The sequence below is a fragment of the Centruroides sculpturatus genome, unplaced genomic scaffold (genome assembly GCF_000671375.1).
Source record: "Centruroides sculpturatus isolate CEXI.00-Female unplaced genomic scaffold, Cexi_2.0 scaffold51, whole genome shotgun sequence".
Classification (NCBI taxonomy): domain Eukaryota; kingdom Metazoa; phylum Arthropoda; class Arachnida; order Scorpiones; family Buthidae; genus Centruroides; species Centruroides sculpturatus.
The window spans coordinates 92641-112394 of NW_019384329.1; the positions used below are offsets into that span (position 1 = coordinate 92641).

Below are 19754 nucleotides of genomic sequence, written 5' to 3' on the forward strand. Positions count from 1 at the left end.
GCGCATCTGAACTCGTCTATCTAAAAATTGGCGCATGGTATGCAAAAGGTTGGCCACCCCTGTATTAGACTTTATCAACTTTTCGAATGTACGGAAACAGTGAACTTGTTGGGTTATATCACTGATATTTTCTTGTGGATATGTGGATTGTCGTCTATGAGTTGCAGGTCAACGTCATTATCAATGGTGTAAGTGATATCTCGATGAATTGTCTTTAAGGCAGAAATCTCTATCCTTCAACTTTTTGAACCAATTGTAGCCAGGTCTGCTTATTGAGTTTGTTCTCGCTAAATGCCATACAGATCGGATTGCGATCCTTCGATTCGTAGTGACTACTTTTGAAGTGATTAAACAACAGCACGTAAATGTGATTTTTTTGAGTATTTTAACATTTTCGTAGATTGTTGATAGGTCTATTTACAGTGAAATATGTGATAAAACTTCTTGTGATCACTCTACTTATATTCGATTATCGAAAGTTTTGTGAAATTATTACTATATGTTGATAGAAAAACATTACAGTTTCTAAATTTCTTTTTTACAAACGGATAACTTTCAATCAGGCCTGCAACTATAATTTAATTTTTTCAACTCAGTAAAATAGAAATAAAACAGTTGATTCTATTTTAGTTTTAAGTAGATATATTTTATACGTACTAATATAAAATAAATAATTTATATTATAATTCAATTTATTACTTAATTATGTTTTTCAGGTATATAATGGCTTGTACACCGTATTCAATATGCTGTTACAGATTCGAGATGTGATGATTGGAAGTACATCGTCGTCTTGTATACCTGCTTCTACTTCAAACCATTCTCTCAATTTTAACATTTCTACCACATAAGTTTAAATTATAGGCTGCAATTAGAAGTCATGTAAATTACAATAGAATCTTAGATGAACTTAACGACAAAGTTTAAATTTATTAGAACAAATCTATTATTCATACAAAAAGAACACCGGTAGTTGCTCGCGGGTTCTCATCTTACCAACGCACTAAGTCAATTTTTCTAGTTTTCTTTGAGTGTTTAACAATTAAATATTGTCCACTATTCATTAGAAAGTCCTACCGGGAGATATTTTCTTGACACATCACCGGTATTTTGTATTACATTAACACATCAAAACAAATCAAATTTCAAAAAATTAATTTCCATCGATCATTCTTAATGTTTTTTTTTATATTGTATACATTTGTGAACCCACATAGTTGAAACAAACCGTTAGATTTGATTAAATATGACTATACAACTTCAAGTATACTTGTGGGAGTGACTAGGTTTGCTCATAACACTTTTCAAAATGTAAATAATAATCAGCTGTACTTCAATAATGCAAGAACATATAATAAACAAATTTCAAAATAAATTACATACCTACACTGTTTACCTTGAACAAGATTTTAGAAGATGCTTAAAAACGAGATTTTAGATAGAGACTTATTACATATTTACACGAATATAGAGTATTTATCTGTATAGTGAATGATATCGCAGGGCCTTAAACAAGTTTGAAGTTTTACACATTGATAAAACGAGAAAAAACTTTCTTAAATTACCAAAATAAGAAATTTTTTTCTTTTGTAAACCGTTCATATCATGTACTAATATGTATTTTTAAACGCCGAAAAATAACCAGAAAATGAAGTTTTGTTTTTAATATGTTTATTTTCTCGCGGTTAGAAACATTGATTCACAGAGAGTGTCAAAGAAAGTACTGATAATAAACTTTTTTGGCTTAAACTAAACATGGATTGTAGTATTTAATTAATGGGATAAAGCAACAGAACACCTGAACCATGTGATAAAGGTAATTTTCGCAAAAACGTTTTATGTGGAGTTGTCAGTACAGTAGAGCGTCGATTATCCGAATCAATTGGGGACTGGTGTTGTTCGGAAGATCGGTGTTTCGGATAGCCGATTATGTACGAAAAAATATATTAATTTATCCCATCTTGACATTTTTCTCCGTTGCGTGTCGCTTCGCGTTGAATTTTATTCGATGTTAAGCCTAACGAAGACTATTGTATCGTTAAAAATTATTTTTTTATTTTATACGAACAAAATAAATATATTGGAAAATATAAAAACAATAAAAAATTATACTTCAAAAGTTAATTTAGTATCAAAAACGTAAAATATTTGAGTAGCCCAAGACATAGCCAAAGATTGCAGCGCCACAGCAATGGCGAAAATTTAAATTTGAGGACTGGAATTCTTTCGGATGATTGACTTTCGGATAATCGACGCTCTACTGTATTTAGATATGAAATCGGTGAAGAATCTTGAAAAATACCGTATAGCCAGACCGGTTTTGAAAAGAGAAACTAAAACAGTTGTTTCCTGGTTTTTCACTTCTCCTCAAAGACTATTTCAAAAAATCAACCAACGAGAGTTGCGTAACATGAGTTTTATTTTTAAAAATGTTTAAGAAAAATAAATAAAATTGTGTGTGATTTGTTATGAAATTTTGTTATAACAAACGGTTTATATTTTTAATTATTATTAAATGGCAAAAAGATTAATTTTGAGAGTAAGGATGAGTTTTATATATATATATAAAGTATAAATGTTAATAACGAATAAAATATTCCTTAAAACATTCAACAAATGTTTTCGTATTAAATTTTATTGTATTTGATCTTCTCTGCATTTGAACTGACTTTGAATCGCTTTGTACATATTTATTCTAATAAACAGCATAGATGAAGAATTTACAGACAGCACCATTTGTTTGTAAATGGTAAATGTTTACCTAAAACTGAATAAATACATATTATATTCAGTATTGTATTATGTTAAAATCAAGTGTGAGTCTGTTAATTATTGCATTGTTGCTCGAAAAATACGGAAGTAAAGAAGCATATCAAATTTATTCCTTTGAGAGTAACTCTCGATATAATTGCAGCTAACTCCTGAAGTTCAGAAATATTTGACCTCTAATAGTATCACTTTCCTAATAAAAAGTGTACTTATAACGTTTTCATCAAACAGTGGTGCTTTTGCAATGTCTTTCAGATGCGATGAAACATTTATAGTGAAATTAGCACATTGCATCAAAACAAACTTTAATCACTTCAATCTTTGCATTGTGTCTATTATATAACAATACAAAATAATCGTGGATTGAAAAATATCGGTGTTTAATTTAACGTAATTCGGATAAAAAATGAAGAGAAATAAACACCACAAATTTCACTGTGCTGAGTTGTTCTGTAAAATATTTTATAAATGCAATTTTCAACAATAATATAAATACTGTTTGCTTCTGATTCTTGTTAAAGAAATCCCATAGTCTTGGTGCACACCCAACTTGTAATGCCACTGAGAAACCTCTATTCTTAGAACATTATCATGGTATTAACAACGAATACATTGGCACTGTAGTTTTACGAGTCTGTGTGAACGCATGAAATTGAAACTACGGGTTGTCAATATGTCTGCGTATAGTAAAAGTAAGTTAAAAGCACAACAATTTACTTTCACTAACAACAACTGCTTATCTAGTATAATATGTTAAGTTCTGTCACCGACTCCATGATTAATCTTTGATTATTTTGAAATAATGGAAACTATTGTGGATTCGGCCAAGCCCATAATCAGCTCAGTCAGATAGAAATTCGTATGAAAATTCATAAGTTTAAAATCTCCGAAAATTTTCTCTGGTATCCTGAACTTTGTGAAAAATTTCTAGAGGTTGGAACCGTACGTTTCATTAGTAGTATTAGTTCTTTCTAAAAGCACTTTGATTTCTTTTAAACACCGAAACAACGCCACAATTTGGCAATCTCTTGAGAGAATTTTATAGAGCCTGTATTTTTATAGAAAGTCCACCTAAAAAGATGTTAAGTTTCTAAAAAATTCAAGCTCCGTATACGTTTTAGACAAGTGAAAAAAACCCGAAAAAGTTCACGAAGCTTGCCTTGGTAAGACGGTGATAAGAGATTTCATCGAATCCAACAAATGAGCCAAAAAGTACGTTTCATAAAATAGTTTCTAAAAGTGAATTTTTTAATTTATTTATCTGAATTTTCTAGATTTTCCAAAAATTTCATTCCAATATTTAGAATTGGATACAGAAAATTCTTCGAATTCTCAAAATTGTCGTGTTTCCTTGACGATTTTAACTTCTTTATTTTAATTTGATCATTCTTCACATTTTGATGCTTCGATTTAATTTTTCTTTTGTTTAATTCGAAATCAAAGTTATCTTCTATTTTCTTTGGCATGTTTTGAAATTTTCCTCTTTCAGTAATTTCCTGTTTGACATTTCTAGAATATTTCAGTTTTGGATCATTTTCATCTGTTTGAATCGCAACGTTGCACCAATTATTATTCTTTCTTGCCATGTATGGTAGCCATTTTGAATTACGTTTTTCTAAATCGAATTGTTCTCTGTTACGCTCCATTGGAACTACTTCCAGAGTATCTACTTCTAGATTTTTCTTCCCAGCGGAAACTTCAAAATCACACAATTTCGGCGAAACTTTCAATTTTGTTTCGTCCGTTCCTATAGAGTTGATTTTCCGTTCTTTCTTACGTTTGCTCATTTTATTAAAAATCATATCTTTGTTGTTAATGTGAGAATGGGTTTTACTATTTTGTACACGGGAAGACGTTTGTAGATTTTTAAGCTTATTCTTCTCATTATTGCTGCTGACTTCATGAATTTCATCAGCAGGTTCCAGATATAATTCACAGTTTCTTTCAAGTTTCATTCTACTGTCAGCATGAAACCCTCCCCGAAAATAATAATTATTATTATCGGGATGTTTCTTGTATGCTTCCTGAATTTCGAAAGTATGTACTTTTTCATTAATTATTCCATTATTTTCAGAATAATTTCTGTGGTGATTTGGTAAATCTTCTGTCACAACAATTAAATCATTTTTCGAAATATTTCCTAAATTTTTCAATTTCGATATATACAAACTAGACTGACGTGTTGCAATGTCGATTCTTTCTTGGCACAGGGCATATATTTCAGGTTGAAGAATGGGATTAGTTTTCCATTCTTTTGCCACTGTAGCTCTTAAACACTGATGAACTTCTTTTGGGCTTACGGTTACAGCATTTAAAGTGGTTTCCATTTTATGAAAATTGCCTTCTTCTGGTAAACGTGGTGAAGAATATACTTCTACTACTGTTTCGAAAGGTTGAATATTACATGATCGGTAACATTGCTCATTCTGCATTGTTATGCTAGAGTTTAAAGTTTCTGTTGCTGAGACATTAACCGGAAGATTTTCTGGATAACAACTAGTAGCAAAAATGACATTTTCGCAACGTACGTAATCATGTGAAATTGCTGATTGCAAGTCCAAGTTTGCCTGTTTGTAATCTATATTTTCGACTATTACATTTTCCATTAAATTTAATGCGGTAGATGATGCAAGCACTGCAAAACTTGCATTCTTCGACGGTGATGATGCTTCTACAGTAATAGTAGAAGAACCAATTGAAGTACATGGATTTTCTTTACAGTGTGGTAACGAAGTATTATTTTGATTGATATTACTTTGTGTTAGTGTTTGGGCGGTTTTAATTTTTTCATAATTTCGGTGTGATGAAGTTACTTCTTTACTGTTGTCTGTTTGGGATAGAGTATTAGTGCACAATGCTGTGTTTTTCGAATCATGTGAAGCACGTTGCTTTATATTCGTTTCACTGTGTAATCTCCAATCTTTGCTGATCTCTTTTTGTTGTAATCTTATGTCTCTATTCATATCAGCACTTGTAATTATTTCTCCAGAACATTTCTTCAATGGATAACTCGTGCAATGAGATATATTTTTAATTTTCCCAAAATTTTTTGTATCTCTATTTTCTTCGTTTGATGAATAATGACGTTCTTTAAATTGATATCTGCTTTGATCACTTTGATGAAATGAAGTTGAGCATTGTATTAGATCCTTACAATCAAATTTCCTTTCTCCATTCTGAGTTTTCTTTAGAGGAAACATGAGTTTGGCGCAAACTAAATTTTGTCGTATTTTAACATTTTGTGAAGGAAAATGCCTATTCGATGATAACTTTGTAGTGTCTGATGTAAGCGAAGTTTCTTTTTTCTCTTTTAATGTTGATGATACGGATGATTCTTTATTAGTATCAACACAGGCTTTTTCAATATCATCCAATTTCATTACATTTGATAATTCTGATTTACAATAAGGAAATTGAAAAGAAATTGGTTCATTATAAGGTTCCTCGACATTTTCATTTTCTTTCTTCTCTAATTCGTTTTTGTTATCAAAAATATCTTTTTTCACTTGGTTTGTTGGCAAAACAGATATTCTCAGTTTAGTATTGTAACCTTCATTAGTATGAATCTTGTAATCTGTGTCATTTATGCTTTCTGCAGCCGTGTCGGTAGTTATTAAAGATTCTTCTTGCCTATTTCGTATGGAATAAAACTGTTTTTCAGACATATCGTTTACCAAAACTACAGTACTTTTATTTAATTGCGAAGGAGTGGATTTAGTTTTGGTATTGGATTTTTGCTTTGTTTCAGCAATTTGAAATTCTGATAATGTTGATCGACCATAGTAATTACGACAGTTATCTTCATTTTTGTTTACTATTTCTTCATCCTTCTTATCTATTTACGTAAAAAAATAAAAATACAATACAATTATTATGTAATAGATGACAAGGCCAAAACCGTGAAGGTGGGAGATCTGACATCGAATCCCAGATATACACCCCACGTTATAATCCTGGAGAATCAAAAGAAACCGGGAAGTTTTTTGTCTCAAATATATTCGGTTCCATCCTTTCCTATCTTAATCACACCCCAGTGTGAGCTCAATACAACTCTTGATGGAGATGATTCAAGAAAGGCGAAAAGATTAAAAAGGAACCCGAAACATACAGAGTTCATAAATATAAAATGATTTTTATAAAAATAACGTACCTGATTCTTGTGCTGATGTTGGCCTCAAATTTATATTTGCTACAGATATATATTTTTTATTATAAGGTGAATTTAATGAACGTTTTTCATTAGCAATCTCGGATTTACTGACTGTTTTAACATTAAAGTTCGTTTCGTCTTGTGACATTAAAGTTTTATGGTGGCCTGTTGTTGAATACAATTCACCTTCATTCGACACGGAATGCCCTTTGCCATTGTACTTCAATTTATTGTTCTCTTTTGATTCATCATACTTATTTTCTAAATATAAATACAATTAAATTATTAATGTTATAATTATATAAAAAATAACTGTTTTATTTTTAAGATATAATAGCTCAATACCTGGCATTTCCACGTGTTTATGTGATAGAGTAATATTTGCTCTTGAAACAAAACTTTCTTTATTTTGTAGAGCACCGAGAGAAGGATCTGAAAATACGTTTTCAGCAGAGATAACTTCTTTGTCATTTTCAAAAGTTGGTTTTACTACGATATCAACGAGCGGTATAAAGCTCTTTTCCTTATTTGTTTTCAGTGATTGCAGATCGGGATTTAAATTTGCACCTGATACAAAGATTTCACCATTTTCTATTAAAGAATGTCGAGTGGGATTTAATTTTTCATTACATAAAGCTTTCTCATCGCTTTCAGATGCAATTAGATTTCCTTCTGGAATTATATTCGTAACAGTTGAAAATTGATTATTTAGGCGTAGAGAATCATTTCTTTCTTCAGATGTAAATTTTGGAAAACTTAGTTGTTTATTTGCAACAGTTTTCGAGCGTTCACACGCTGAAACTTTAACATCCATTTCCTCTTGAGGTATAAGGTATGTTTGGTATTTAATCATTGCCCTTTCTTTTTCAAGCTCAGGTGTTACTGTTATTGATCTCTCGTGCATAATTTGTTTTTCACACAAGGCTTCATTTACTTTTTCAACCATTTCAAAACGATTAATGGTTTCTCCATTCTGAATCATACGATCTCTCATGATATCATCTGCAACGCGCTGTACCGTTTCCATTATTTCATCATCTGCCATTAAATTATAAAAATCTTCAAACGTTTTTGAGTTCGGATCTTCTTGTAATCGAGAATTAAGCACGTCTTTTATTTTTTCATAAATTTCTTGTATGATATGAAAATCTGATGGCACTTTATTGTATCTGTTTAAAATATTTGCTAATGTAATTTCAGTTATTTTGCTTAATGAATTCTGAAAATCAACTAGATCCGTAGTTGTTTCTGTCACTTTATTTTCAGTGACTTCTTTAGGATAATTAATTCTGTCGTCTATTAAGGTAGGGGTGAGTTTTTCATTTTTAGAAAATGAAGTTGTATTCAGTATTGTTTTTTCGTCAATTGTAAATTTTTCAGGTTGTTTAATAACTTTATAACTTTTTCCTTCCGATACTTCGTTGAAATTTTTCTTATCTGTCACTTTTCCAGAATGAGAAGTAATATATTCAGTACTCTTCTTTGCTGATTTTATAATTTCTGGTGCCTGGTAACATAGAGAATTTTGGTTTTTCATTCTTCATAACTACAGTTTGTGTATGTATATCTATAGAAAACTCTCAATATTTGCCAGATTTATTGAATAATTACACAAATACGAAATAGGAAGGCTTACGATAAAATCGAGTTAGGTTCATACGAGTCGAGTCAATGTTCCTGAGCTACAGCATGATGCTGTATCTAGATTATTTAAAATTTTGTATATAATTCAATAAGCAAATAATAAACAACTAAGGTTTATTTTATTAATTTGTTTAATTATATTAAAATCATTAGTCTTATATATGAAAACAATTGCGGAGAAGTTACAAGAGTTTGAAAAACGCAGCTAATGTCGCTTACAGACAGATTTTTTTCTCGTATTCTTCAAGACTACAGTATTTGCAAACCAGCGTACATTTAAGGCTCGCATAAACTAAAAATTGTGCTAAAAATACATTCTGATTTTTCCAACTTCTTGTATTAATTAATAGCGCTGTATATTTTTAAAATTGGCGACTGTAGCATTGTTTTTTTTTTGTTTAACTTGAAAATTTGCTGTAATGATCATGTGTGGTCCCTCATTTGTGAGTTCTGAATCGATCTGGTAGGGTTTGTTCTTAGAATACTTTGTCTATATTCCTAACCTATTACACAGGATTATTATCTGATTATTGTTATTAATTAACCCAAGATAACTCGGGCTGTGCGTGACGCTGCACAGTCCATATTCCGAGTTATCTTGGGCATAGGCCTTAAGGGCCTCATAAAAAAGGTTCTTGACTTATAATTTTTCCAAAAATGTATGGATCAGCATATATACATAGTTATCTATGACGGCCGGATGGCCGAGCTGTCAAGGTGGCAGCCTACCGCTCTGAGGGACCCGGGAATCGAATCCGGACGAGTCAAGGAATCCCCAGGAATTTTTCGTGGGGTAATCTGTCTGAATATGTCGGGCCCCGTCCCTCACCACCCGGCCGCCCCATTGTGAGCCTGGCAGAATCCATAATGGTCCTGCTTTAACAGGCCCTCTTAGTGCCCACAGCGCAGAAAGAGTATTATGGGCGTAAGGGTTTATTAATGCAGTGACTCAGTTTGATCTATGACATATACAGTACTATGTATATAACTAAAGTATGTTTTTACGAGTATTGAACTGCAATGGAAATATTATATAAGTAATTCAGTAATACGTAAATTTTTGCGAATAGTTGTCGGTCATTTTTCTATTGTAAATAGTGAAAGCTTAAATACCAAATAAACGAATACCAAGAGTTATCTATATATATACAAGTGAGTAATTAAAGTACCCTTATTTAATGTTGTCTGAACGTATATATAGCTGTACAAAGGATATCTTGTACAGCCATATATCCGTTATAACAAATTTCGTACATGAAGTTTTCGGATATTCAGAAGAGATTTTTCAGCGAATGAACGGAATTTGACATTCTATTGCGGTATGTGTGAGGCATTTAAAATACCATTTAGGTTATTGCAAAAAAGCCGCGATTGTCATAACAGTGCCTGAATACGCCTTTGTTCTTTCTAATGTTTAATGAAAATAGTAATAATGTTAATTTTTCCAGCGTGCTCGAGAGGTAAGAAATTTCTTCTCAAATTACTTCATTTCAACTCCACAAATTTTCGAAAATTTGTGACTTTTGAAACTGAAGATTTCTTTACAGAGATCTCTCTCACTAATGTTTGATACTTCAGCATAAAAACTTGCTTGAATTAGGAGTGCTACATATCCCCGAATACAGCTTAAATTGGAGTTTCTTAATTAATTATATATACATGTAGTCAAATTTAAATATAGAATTCCCATGAAAATAATCATCTTCGCTCACAAAGTGCACGTTAAACGGATATTTACATAAATATTTATCTGAAAACAATCTCCATAGCACACATGATTTTTAATCTCAACCTTTTGTTATACTTATTCACTGTATAGAAGATTTAGTATTTAGTATTTGTCACTTTATTTAATGTCATTTACTGAAATTTATACTAAATCAAATCTGACTATGAAGTGCTAAAGGCGAAGGAACTCGGCTCTAAATCGAAGTTTTTGTATATGTTAAATAATTACTTACCTTTGAGTCTGCGGTTTTTCTGTTTTTCCGAAAGAATTTCATAAAGTTCTCAAATCCAGATTTTCCTTTGCGCATTTTATTATTCATTCATTAACAGTATTTATAAAGTCGTAAGTGTTTTATTGATAAATTAAACAGTGTTTTTTCTGTTTGGCATATTTTACATAATGAAATTAACAATAAATCAATTTGGTAACAATGTAGGTTGAGTAATAATACTTTTAACAATCAAAATTGAAACTAAAAATAAAATTTCGTTTTGAATAACAATGAATAATTTTTCCAGTCAATCCAAATTGTAGAATAGAAAAGGTCATTGCTACTCCCAATACTTTAACAGATTAATAATACTTTTCGTATTGTATTATCTATTAAAATTTATTATTTTAACATTAATAAAATTATAACTCTTTTATCAAGTTGTATTACTCTTTGAAATGAGACTTTATGCAAATATACTTGTAGGGTGACATTCACTTAACGATTTCTGCAACAATATAAATCTTTTCACGAAGGGTTTATTTTAGTATACGTCTCATAATTAATTACAGAGGGAACACTATAAATGAAGTACTAATACGTATTATTATTTTAATTATCTTAATTATTATTAATTGATTTAATAATTTTTCTTCTTTTCGAACTGTTTATCGTGTGTAAAGATAAAGAAATTTACTCCAATTTCTTGATTTTCTTTATTTTAAGATGCTGAACTTCTGTAAAATATATTTAAGAATATTAACAATTTTTCTAAAAATTAGTATTTAATGTAATATGTTTGTATGTAAATGAACTAGAGAAAGGACACGTCAGTAGCGTGTTATCGTATAGGCATAAAGGTACTTGGGACCGAGCCCCAAACGGATCTTTTATAAACTCATAACTGTAGTGAAAATATTGAAATTTTAATTTAGTGCCTTGTCTGAAGACACCAGATTGCTGGCGTGACGTGGGTGCAGGGTGCATCGCAGAAATTGAAGTCGCGTTAAAAAACAAAGGAGGATACCGAATTTCACAATAAATTTTTTCGGTAATTCAAATTTACCTTGGCCCCAGAAAGCTATAATAAAGAACCTAATGTTTCAAGCATATTTTATTTCTGGAGTCTTAGAATCGCTCATAAAATCTGTAGGCTGTTTGAGAGGTTGAGACAGTTCACACTTTTATTACATTTGAGATTATTTCTTTTTAAAATTTTTAAAAATTTTGTTGATTGGTTTTGCTCTTTTTCAAAACAATCCCATTCTGAATGTGCTCTTCATAAAACAATAAATAAAAGAAATTTTTAAGTGCTTGTTATAAATTATCTCGGGTGTCACTAAACTTAGTTTTACATTATATTACATGCTTTTTGTATTGACTTTCATTTCTGTCTTTGCAGCAATCATGTCCCAAACACGGGGTATTATGATTTATAAAGATGATATCAGCACTGACGACTACTCATTTGAAGATATATCAGACGTGAATAGAATTACTCAGGAAGAAAATATATTTGCATGTGATATTGGTAATCGATGCGTTTCGTTGTAATGCATCGTTAAAAACACACATGAAAACGCATAAGAACGAAAAACCATTCGTTTGTTATTATTGCGGCAACCGATTTTTGTATATGCATCATCTCGTCAGACATTCGATTGCACACTATTGAGATACCATATTCATTTGCAACGTCTGCTGAAACAATTGTATTTATAGTTTCAGGAAGCACCTGAAAATTCATACACGAAGAAACAGATTAAAATCGATCCATGAAATAAAACCAATAAACTATAACCGAAAAAACAAAAAGAGCACCATTATAGGAGGAAGATGCCTGATGCAAAGTATAAAAGTAACGAATTTTAAAAAAAAATTTATATGAAATGTATTAGAGATAAATTTTATTGAATTTATTTAGTAACATACAGTAGAACCCCTCTAATCCGTCACCTTTTGGACTGGGGTATGATCGGAACGCAAAAAAGGTCGGATTATCAAACAAAAGTAAAATAAACAATTCTCCCTTTGTCCAGTATTTTTAGCACTGCTAATTTTTCATTTAATGAAAGAGTAACGTGTTTACGTTTCACTCCTGACATGTTGAAAACACACACAAAACTGTACACGTACACACAATGTAAAACATATACTGTAACGAACAGAGAAGAACGCTACGGACGGTGAGTCACTGACGAGTCGGGACAAGTTTCTCGACTTCGACCACGGTCGGATTAACCGGAGTGACGGACTAGCCGATGGCGGACTAGAGGGATTCTACTGTAATCTATTGTCAGATAATTCTTTAATTTTAACTCTGTTTTAATATTTTTCTAACATTGTTTTAGTTAATATTTTCAAATTTTATTTTTAAAAATTAACTTTTAAAATGTATTTACTTGCATATCTAATAATAATAATATACAATAGAACTTTTAATGTTTATATTATTTAATAATTTAATTTTTAATGTATAAAAATTTATTGTACAATTCTCAAAATATATTTAAAGAAATAATTTAATAAAGCTTCTATAAACTTTTTATATAAAAGAAATTAGCTTTTATTCACAACATAAAAACTATAATATCTATAGAACGTGATAGTTTTATGGAGTCCAGGCAAATTTAAATTAGGGGGCTCGTGGACAATGTTGATTTTCGAAAAATTTCATGATGAAAAATAGAGAATCTCTGGTATCCTCGTTCGTTAATCAACACGGCCTCTTAAGTACTGCGTTAAGACTGCACATCGGCAGTATGTGGTCCTCCAGATATTGTTGAAGTTTACTGTAGTGAAAATATCAATATTTAATGAGTTTGTAAAAGATTGGTTTGGGACCCATATTGGTGATTATTTCGGATAGTACAGTAGACCCCCTATAAGACTGTAGATAATTCCGTGTTATATGAATTCCATGTTGTACGGGTCAGGTATATTTTACAAATACGTGTGCCGGGCTGTGAACGGCTCATGAATTTGTAAAATCTAAGTGACTCATACAACGTGGAATTCTCATAACACGGAATTATCTACAGTCTTATAGGGGGACCTACTGATATTCGAATTTCTGTTTCTCCAAACAAACTATATTCCCATCAACTTTGGATAATGAATGTTCTACTGTAGAGTACATATTTACTTTATCATATTGTAAATAGAATTTCAAATTTATTAAGAAATTAGAAAACAAACTAAACTTTAGTTTTACTGGTTTATAACAGATTCATTTTATTTTATTAATAAAGTATTGTTTTCAGTATAGCATCTTTTTCATTAAACTACAAATCTTATATTGATTCGTTTTACATGTAGCAATTCTTTGCATGCGTGAATTATATATCTTACAAATGTACAGTACAAATCAACAGACAGCAGTTTTTAATCTTAAGCGGGCTTTATGCCTATCAATAACTATTTCTGCCTGAGAAATAACGTACTTAAGATCAGTCATATATCATACTTCTGTGCAGCAGGAGACGTAACCTCCTAGGTTAATTATCTGGAGAGACTCTTGAGACGACAAGTACTCCCTTCACGAAATAATAGATAAATAGAAGTTCCTATATATTTATCTATAAACGAGAGAAAGTAAAAAGTTAGCTTTATGTAAAACGATCGCACCTGAAGAATGGGGTCCTGGCCGTTATATCCTCATCTGATGTGGAAATTTCGTCAAGTGATCGTTTTTTTGGCAGAGATGAGAAAATAAAAGTTTTCAAACCGCGTCTTTTCGTTAAAATTTATACAAAAAAAAACAGCCTGGATTCTTAAAAATATAAATGTCATCGACTTTTCTCACAAAGATGCGTTAGACAAGAATCCGGTGAGTCACGAAAGAGAAATAATAGTAGGAAATATCTGCAGTTAATGCTTTCCTCGTAATGCAGCATTAAACTATTATAATTAAACAATTTATATGAATCAAATATAGTTTATTTGTTCGCGATGGAATAAAACGTTTCTGTAAAGATATCAGCAAGGTTGCGGCAGACGTTTTGGTCTCTAAAACAGCGGCCATAACCTAGATATTATCTCTTCAAACATTTGATTGCACACAGTGGAGAAATGTCATTTGTTTGCGATTCTGTTAAAATTTGAATGCTCAATAAAAATTTATAGTTCATCTACGATCAATGTCTAGCAAAAGAGAGAGAAATTTGTTATATATAGTAAATTTTTGGTACTTTCTTCCCTGTGGAATAACATCGTCATTTATCCATACTCATCACAGGTTTGACCTGTCACATAATGCAATTCGCCGGGAATCCTGGTAAAGGAACGTAATATTCGGGACTTACAAATTATAAAATTTTTTTGGAATACTAAGCCCAAATTCCATCTCAGTTGGTTATGCATTTTGGGAATGACTAATAGACTTCCCGTGTGTTTTCTTGATTTTTTTCACTTGTGAAGCATTTAAACAGGACAACTTTCTAATATAATTTCCTCCCTTTTCTCAGATCGCCGGATTGCCTCCATCAATTTCGTTTATCGATCAAAACTAATCTAATCTATTGTGAAGTGTTTACTTTCTACTTATGGAAATTCTGATCATCTAAATTGCTTCCATCACAATATTGCGTAAATTTCGTCTAATGCTTTCCTTATATAATGGGCAATAACCTTTATAATGGATATAACATTAGCTTCTAATACTGCAAACATAAAGTCGTTTCTACTTGATTGTTTACTGTTCTCTCCATTACTTGTATTTCCTTCGAAAGTACCTAAAGTTTGCTGTGGATAACAAATCACACTAGAACACTCTATTTAATGGAAAAAGTATTATTACTTTTATTGTTAAATTACTGTAATTAAATCTCATCTGAAAGTGTACATCATGAGTACAGTCTCAGAACACGGATAACATTTCTCGCCTGAGTAGTAACGGTAGAAACGCTAGATCTTAATGTCTTTTGCTAAATTCTTCTCACAGTATTATGTGAATAATTTAAGCAACTTTGAAACTAAGTATTTCACTTTACAATAATATTAGGAAGATAACTAGAAATACCAGGAGAAATATCTTCTGTTCTCAATTCATATGCTACTGTCTGGAACATTAGGACTTAATACGCATTCTGAACTTCTGGTATTGGAAATTTTATAAGTAAATTTAGTTGAGTTGAGAAAAATTATAATCTGAACGAAGTTGAAATAATTAATTTTAAACGCGTTTATTGTCAGAATGTCTTCAAATTCAAGAAAAAGTATTTGCTTGAGCTCTGTGATGAAACCAGTTCTCAACTTTGCATTAATCTTTGGTTTGGATGCTGAAATGCCTTGTAATTGTCAAAGGAAAAAACGAGTTTCCGGCATGTTTCAAAGACTCTATATTTCTCTGATTGAGATTGTGGCTTGGACACAAGTTTTTATGATGATGAGCTATAATATTCCATTCCTAAAACAAATCACTCCTTGCAGTGGTCTTCGTTTTTTATTCAAAAATTCTCATTCTCGATCGATGCTAATTCTCGCAGGGATAATTTCTGCATTTCTGGGTGCTGCGACTATAACTGCTATAAAACATAATAAAATTTCATTGCATGTACCACTGAGACACAGCATTTTTCACACTATTAAGCCATTTACTGTGATCATTAATATCTCTCTGTTAGTGTCGTTCATTGTAATTCTGATAACTTCATACGTTGCAATAATGAACATCTACGTTATATATCCGTTATGGAACAATGCAAAGCGCTTTAAGTACGAAGCGCTATTTTGTAATGTGAACTTTCTAATGTGGATTAGTTACTTAATCGCAGGAGGTGCATATATTTTATTAATAGCTGGATTAATTATAATTGTGGCTATAATTGAATTTAAACATTTGTCAACACAATTAATGTCACTAAAATGGAACGACTTATATCTAAAATTGAAGTTGCAAGATGCTATGTACCGTCACGAAGAATTGTGGAATTTTATTTCGCAGTTAAACAATGACATACAATATATAGTTATTATACTTTATTCCGGTTCAATATTCGGAACCAGTTTCTGCTATTACATGTACCTTCATATACAATTCAACATAGTACTTGAATACTTGATTCTTGCCCAGATTGTGCTTGGCACACTCATTTGCCTGTGTGGTGCATTACTTCTCTGTTGTTTGGCATTTACGGTAACTACAAATAATGAAAAATGTTTTTTAAATAATTTGTTTTATTGTCAAAATATTTTCTTTCAGATGGAGAATGCTTTTCAGGATGTTCGACAATTTTCTAGAATCAAAACTTCTCTGGAGTATAAATTGAAAGTATGTATATTTAACAGGAATTAGTAATATTTAGTAGGAATTAGTAATATTTTTACATTAATATAAAAATTATTAACTCACTAACATATGTGCACTACGTGAGCCTGTTTGATACTCATTGTGCATCTGACTGAACCAACTATGGGTACGAAGAGACTTCAGTTGAAGGCTGAAGCCTCCTCGCACCCATAGTTGGTTCAGGGATACAATTTTTTTCTTCCGTCTGGATAAAAACGGAGGAGAATTCAGCCTTTATCTGAAGTCTCCTCTGCCTTTGGAATGGTATCCAGACAATAGAAAATTTGATGAAGTTTTCAAGAGTCGTGTGTCCCAGATTCGTCGGACCCTGAACACCCAGTCAGTCACCTATTATGAATTTAATTTAAACAAAAGCACACTTACTGTCCGCAGGACAATTCAATAATTATAAAAGGAATGCGATGAAATTGTAAGCTCGATTATCTGGTAACAATTACACATTAAAAATTCTTACAGTGGTCGTGATTCAACCCCGCATCATGCAGTAGTGGTAGGCTGATACTTTAACTATTTAGTGTATTTAGTCGTAAGTGTGGAAATTATGCTATTTGTATGTTATGAAGTTAATCTATTTTAATTTTAGATCTTAAATTTCATGAAGAGATTCGGAAAAGTGGCATTGAGACTTACAATAGGAGGATTTTTTGTCATTACCAAGAAATTTCCAGTGAGAGTAAGTTTCTTTTTCTCACTGTTTTGTATATGTAAAACCTTTTGATAAATAATATTTTAATGAAATACAAAATAAGGAGATCAATTTTTACAGATGGCGAAATCATTGCATTCTGTATTTTCGGGATTACTGAAGCTAAGAGATGTTTCATATGATTCAACAACCTGTGATGATGTATTTGTAGGAAATGGTACTAAAATTTAATTAATCATTATTCGTATTTATCGATCCCCAGTCTTTGAGAAAACACGACTACCCCCATTCGCTGAATCCACGATTAATATGAGAAAATAGGCACTTCTAATGACTACAAGGCACCTATGGCTGTTTTTAGAAAGATAAAATAAAGTTAGTCATTATATATTTCATTAGCGTTATCAATTATTTAACTCTACACCTCTGGCTATGTAATTTGTCAAAATGTATTCTATCGTGGTGAATATTGCTAGGATAGAACTATACACACATATATATATATAAATGAATTCTTGTTATTTTGTTATTTACACTAATTTTTATTCTTAGATTTGGAGCATAGTTCTTATGATATTACTTATAATTTAGAGGTACAGTAAAATATGTAGATAGACATTTAAATGGGCAAGGCATAGTTAAGTGGGCATGGTACTGGTACTTGGAGCATAGTTCTTATGATATTACCGGCTATGTTGGCATCAGAGTTAGTGTCAAATTAGAAAGCAGACGTGAACGTGAAATTAAAAAGTGATTATTAGCATCAAAGTATGGTTGATACTTTTTCCTAAAATATATCGCCCAACTATATAAACCTCAAATGCACGTACGAGAGAGCAGTTTTGGAATGTAATAACAAATGCGTTTCCGAACTGAATTTACATATACAAGCAGAACTTACACAACATACAAGTCCATTATTTCCATTTTTGATGCATATCAAGCAGTAAGATACCCATTAGAGTTTTTAAATTTTTTCAAATGACCCCAACAAATGCTCCAAATAGCTCAAAGATAATTTGTCAGAAGCATTACTACATTAAGGCTTTTGAGAAATTTGGATCAATCAAACTTGTGCAATGAGAAAGAATGTAAGTAAAAAATAATGCCGATTGCCATTAAGGCAAAAATATTAACAAAATATGCAGCAGGAAATGTGTTATTTTCAAAATTACCATTAATTTCCATGGACATGACATTTCAGTTTAAGCGATTGCAGTTTCCAACCAGCCTTTTCGATGACCATAGACGAAACGCAATAGCAATCACTAAAAGTGGTTGGTTTGTTCATATTTTTTTCATTGTCATCTGTATGTCGCTTGCTGTAGAGTTAAAAGTTCTGAAGAATTATTTTTGTATGTATCAGATAGAAAAACAGAAAAACACAAAGTCTACGAAATTAAGTTGTATAATATGTAATATGTATAAGTTAAAAAAAAAATAAAAGTAAATTCAAATTATTTATAAATCTTTCGTCTTTGTCGTATTTCACTCGAGCAACGCCGAGTAGTATATAAGCTAGTAATACGAGGTATGTTTAAAAAGTATCGGACCTTTTGTCGGCAAAAATACATTTATTGATTTTGAGGTACAAAACCCTAATCCCATTCAAAGTAGTCTCCTTGGTAGTGTATACACTTCTCCCAGCGTTCCTGCCATTGCTGGAAACACTGCTGGAAACACTCTTTTGGAATGGCCATCAGCCGGTCCGTCGCATTCCGCATGATGTCTTCTCTCGACTAAAATCGGGTTCCTTTTAGCGGCATTTTCAGCTTGGGAAATAACCAAAAGTCACACGGAGCCATATGGGGAGAGTACGGAGCGTGACGAACCACAGGAGTGTTGTGTTTGGAGACGAAAGCCCGAATGAGATGCGCAGAATGGGCGGATGCGTTATCACGATGGAGCTGCCAAGTTTTGATCGACCACAGATCCGGTCGTTTGCGTCGCACAGCATCGGAAAGACGACGAAGGACCTCCTGGTAGTACTCCTTTGCGATGGTTTGGCATTGTGGTGCGTACTCACGATACATCACCCCACGAGAGTCGAAAAAACTGTCAACATGACCTTGATATTGCTGCGAACCTGCCGCGTTATTTTTGGCCTCGAGGATCGTCCCCGAAAGTCTACTGAATCTTGCGAATGGTGTACGCTCGGGTATCGCCAAGGTTTTTGGCAAAATTTGATGTAATATCGCTGCTCACGTTGTTCAGTAATTTTTCAACTTAGTGGAATCACACGAGGGCTCGCTACATGTTCTCACTCATAGGCCGACTGCCAACGACTAACGCTTC

General features: G+C 31.9%; 1 protein-coding gene across 1 annotated transcript; it reads right to left on the reverse strand.

Annotated features, from left to right (window-relative positions):
• Window positions 1-3944: 3944 nt before the first annotated feature.
• LOC111629038 lies at window positions 3945-10696 on the reverse strand. The gene is made up of 4 exons (XM_023372907.1): window positions 10525-10696; window positions 7265-8426; window positions 6920-7180; window positions 3945-6604 (listed from the first exon to the last, which is right to left on the reverse strand). Exons 1-4 carry the CDS (start codon window positions 10609-10611, stop codon window positions 4023-4025), a joined length of 4092 nt encoding a protein of 1363 aa, XP_023228675.1. The 5' UTR covers window positions 10612-10696; the 3' UTR covers window positions 3945-4022.
• Window positions 10697-19754: the final 9058 nt, after the last annotated feature.